This window comes from Eurypyga helias, unplaced genomic scaffold (assembly GCF_000690775.1).
Source record: "Eurypyga helias isolate BGI_N326 unplaced genomic scaffold, ASM69077v1 scaffold28445, whole genome shotgun sequence".
NCBI classification, from domain to species: domain Eukaryota; kingdom Metazoa; phylum Chordata; class Aves; order Eurypygiformes; family Eurypygidae; genus Eurypyga; species Eurypyga helias.
This window is the reverse complement of record NW_010253816.1, coordinates 1910-5881: the sequence shown is the minus strand read 5'-3', so window position 1 is coordinate 5881 and position 3972 is coordinate 1910. Positions and strand designations below refer to the sequence as shown.

Below are 3972 nucleotides of genomic sequence, written 5' to 3'. Positions count from 1 at the left end.
CCCAGGCTGCGTGGGAGGATCTCTGGCCTCGTGTTTCTCCCTGCTCCAGGCTCTCTAGAGCCTCCTTGAGCTCCTCGTTCGTGCTGTAAAGAAGGCCAGAAAAACGGGGTCCGTGACCCTGGTTGTGCCCTGTCTGGAGGTGTGCACGGCATAGAGCGCTCGAGTCTTTCGGGGATTTGGGGAACCCCACCCTGGGCTCCCCCAGGCCCGTCTTTTTGCCCTGTGTGACAATACTTCTCCCTTTCCCTTGCAGCCCTTCGGGGAGTGGTGCAACTTGCAGCCGAAAGATGCTGCTAAGATGCCCGAGAGTGCCTGGAAGCTGCTTTTCTACACCTTATCCTGGTCGTATGGCATCTACCTGCTCTTCTTCACCGACTACCCCTTCTTCTACGACCCACCATCCGTCTTTTACGGTACAGTCGGAACCAGGGAGGAGTGGGTGTGGATTAGGGTGTCCAGGCCCATAGGAAATCTGGGTTGAACAAGAGAATGGGAGGTGGGGTGAGTGAAAGAGAGGACTGAACCCCTCACTTTCCTTTTCTGTGATGCTGAGGGCACAGAAAGGGCACGATAGGCCGTCCCCGTTCGTGTCATTACAGGCAGAGTCACCTAGGGGCTACTGCTGACGGTGGGGACCAGGATCTGTCAGCTCTCAAGGCTTTTCCCTCATATCTAGTAGAGGGAGTGGGTCTAGTGCCAAAGGCAGAGTTTGGGCACCAGGATACCTGGGTCCTCTTCCAGGGTTTGCATGTGTGAGGTCCTGAACGGACCAGCTCTGGCTGATGCTTGCTCCCTGCTCCACACCCCTGTCTCTACGGCCGATGGAGGCTCCAGGCTCATGGCTTGGGGTTCACCCGGGTGTCTTCTGTGTCCCCCCTGCCAGACTGGAAGAAGGGCATGGACGTGCCCACGGACATTGCCATCGCCTACCTGATGCAGTGCAGCTTCTACGGACACTCCATCTACGCCACCGCCTACATGGACACGTGGCGCAAGGACTCCGTGGTCATGCTTCTCCACCACGTGGTCACGCTGACCCTCATAGCCGCCTCCTACGCTTTCAGGTGAGGTCCCTGGCTGTGTGACCCCCCTGCAGCGTGCCTGGTGGCCGCACAGCAAATGCTGCAGCCTTCCTGTGCCACGGAGATGCTCCGAGGGCTGGAGCCCCTCTGCCGTGGGGACAGGCTGGGAGAGTTGGGGGGTTCAGCCTGGAGAAGGGAAGCTCCGGGGAGACCTGGGAGCCCGTTCCAGTGCCTGGGGGGGTACAAGAAAGCTGGGGGGGGACTTCTTCCAAGGGCAGGGAGGGACAGGACATGGGGTGACAGTTTTAAACGGAAAGAGGGAGATGGAGATGGGGCATCAGGAAGGAATTCTTCCCGCAGAGGGTGGGAGCACTGGGACAGGTTGCCCAGAGAAGCTGTGGATGCCCCATCCCTGGGAGTGTCCAAGGCCAGGCTGGATGAGGCTTGGAGCAACCTGGTCTATGGAAGGGGTCCCTGCCCATGGCAGGGGGTGGCACTGGGGGGGCTTTAAGGGCCCTTCCCACCCAAACCATTCCCTGATTCTATGGTTCAGTGCATCTCGCGGGCACGGAGCAGGACTCTTGCTGGGTTGGTGTGGATTCTCCCCTGCCTCCAGCGGTCCCACTGCTCGTGAGTCATTGTGCAGTGCCAGCCCGCAGCCCCAGCTCGTTGCCACGCTGTGCTGTGCCAGCCTTGCTGCTCTGCATTGTTTACAGAGTCTGTCTGCTCCTGTGGGCCGTGTGTGGTCACATTGACCCGCTCCCCCACACGTCTCCCTCCCTGCTTCCCTCTCTCCTGCAGGTACCACAACGTGGGCATCCTCGTGCTCTTCCTGCACGACGTCAATGACGTGCAGCTGGAATTCACCAAGCTCAACGTCTACTTCAAGCACCGGGGGGGAGTCTATCATCGCCTCAACGACGTCATCTCCAACATTGGCTGCCTCACCTTCAGCATCAGCTGGTGAGTTCATGGGCCTCATCCCACCTCCCACCTTCCCCACCAGCTTTTGTGACACCCCCCCCACCACTGCCCCGGGGTGCAGCCGGCTGGGTTTGTGTGCCTGGGAACCAAGCCCTTTCAAAAACTGGGAAGAGGTTCCCGCAGAGCCTGACCCCATGCTGAGCTTGGAATCCTTCTGTAGTCACTTCTCCGTCTGTCACCACCGAAGTGCCTGTGAAATCTCGCTTGCGGCATGACAAATGACCCCGGGGGAGGAGGAGCTGTTCCCATTTTCCCACTCACTGGGTTTGAGCAGTAAGAAGGACTTTGGGAAGAAGAAAGCGGGATGTGGGGCTGTGCCACATTCCAGCCTCGCTGTTCTTGGGGCAAGGCTGGGGGAGGGAAAGATGAAGAACAGAGATGGGTAACTCACAGGTTGTCACTCCCCATTTGTCCCTTTGCCTCCATCCTCCCTCTCCGCTCTGGAAAGCAGGGCTGGGAACAAGAGTCCTCAGTTTGAGGGCAAGAGAGCAGCAAAGGTTTTCGGTGATAAACCAGGGATGCAGAGGACTGAGAAAACCTTTCAGCTGTGTTCCCCTCCTGCTGCCCATCCAGCTGAGAGCATCTGCAGTGCAGACCTGCCTCCCTGCCCTGAGAAAGCCCATTCTCTGCCCACTCTCTGCTGCCCAGCCTTTCCTGCGTTCTCCCTTCGGTACCTGCCCCTTTCCCAGGGGCTGCGTGACGTCCTGTCCGGAGCCAGATGCCAAGAGCAGGGACTGCAGGGCGCAAGAGGAGATGGCGAGGGTTGCCTGGAGCTGTGCTGGGTCTCACGCCTTCCCCGGGGTCCCCGTGGGCCATTCAACCCACGCTGCTCCCTCTGCTCTGGCAGGTTCTGGTTCCGTCTCTACTGGTTCCCCCTCAAGGTGCTCTACGCCACTTGCCACTCCAGCCTCCAGTTGGTCCCAAATATCCCCTTCTACTTCTTCTTCAACGCGCTGCTCCTTGTCCTCACTCTGATGAACATCTACTGGTTTCTGGTGAGTGGGGGTCTCAGCACCCCCTGCACTAGCTTCTCCCTCCTGCGTGGAGTCTGGGGACTGCGGGGCTGGAGGAGGCTTCGGAGGACTTGCAGGATGGCTTGGAGGGGAGGAGGGAAACCCAGTCAGTGCCCAGGAGGCTGCTCCATGCTGGAATTCAAACTGTCTTGCACCCCAGGGATCCGTGGGGAGGGAGTGATAACAGCAGTTGGGGCAGGCTGGAACTTGATAGGGGTGTGAATACTCTGGCATTCCCTGGAGCTTTGGGGCGGGGGTGAAAAGGGTGGACTTGGAGGGCTCGTGTCAGTAAGCTCGACCCTGGGCAGAGCAGGATAGTTGATCATCCTGTGGGGATGACATCAGTTCAGGGTGGCTGCAGGAGTGGTGCCTCCCACTGCTGCAGGTCATCAGCCCCATCCCAGGGCTGGGGCCATCCCCAAAGGACCTTCTGGGGATTGAGGACAGTGGAGAAAGGTCCCACGTGGCAAAGGGGAGTGAGTAGGTTGGGTAGAACAGCTCTGAGCTGGGGAGTTCGGGGCTGACGGTGTCTCTCCCCGCACAGTACATCGTCCTGTTCGTGGCCAGGGTGCTGATGGGGCAGATGCAGGAGGTGAATGATGTGCGTGAGTACGACGTGGAGGACAGCAAGAAAACCACAACGGCCAAGAAGAAGGAGGCTGGATTCCAGCTGCCCAGTGCTCTGAAAGAAGGGTATGTGGGTGGGGACGGCACACGTGCAGCATCTGCGGGCTCAGGGAAGGGATGTTGGCAGAACTCCCAGGGCCCTGGAGCTGCTGCCCAAGGGCTCGCCACGGGGCTGCAGGGCAGAAGAGCGGGATGGCTTGAGACGGAGTAAAACATCGCTGTGGGGATGGGGAAGGACTTTGTGTCTCCGTGCCTAGGCATTCAGAGGGTGGGAGCCCCTCTGCCATGAGGACAGGCTGGGGGGGTTGGGGGGGTCAAGCCTCGGG

The 3972-nt window shown here is 59.6% G+C and overlaps 1 protein-coding gene across 1 annotated transcript in view; it reads left to right on the top strand.

Moving 5' to 3' along the window:
• Positions 1-252: 252 nt before the first annotated feature.
• Positions 253-3972, top strand: part of CERS1 (ceramide synthase 1) — a 4693-nt gene continuing 973 nt past the window's right edge. The window contains exons 1-5 of the mRNA XM_010152801.1: positions 253-413; positions 884-1064; positions 1824-1985; positions 2854-3001; positions 3564-3712. Coding sequence (XP_010151103.1) covers positions 299-413; positions 884-1064; positions 1824-1985; positions 2854-3001; positions 3564-3712 — 755 coding nt within the window. The 5' untranslated portion in view covers positions 253-298. The remainder of the gene's footprint in view (positions 414-883; positions 1065-1823; positions 1986-2853; positions 3002-3563; positions 3713-3972) is intronic.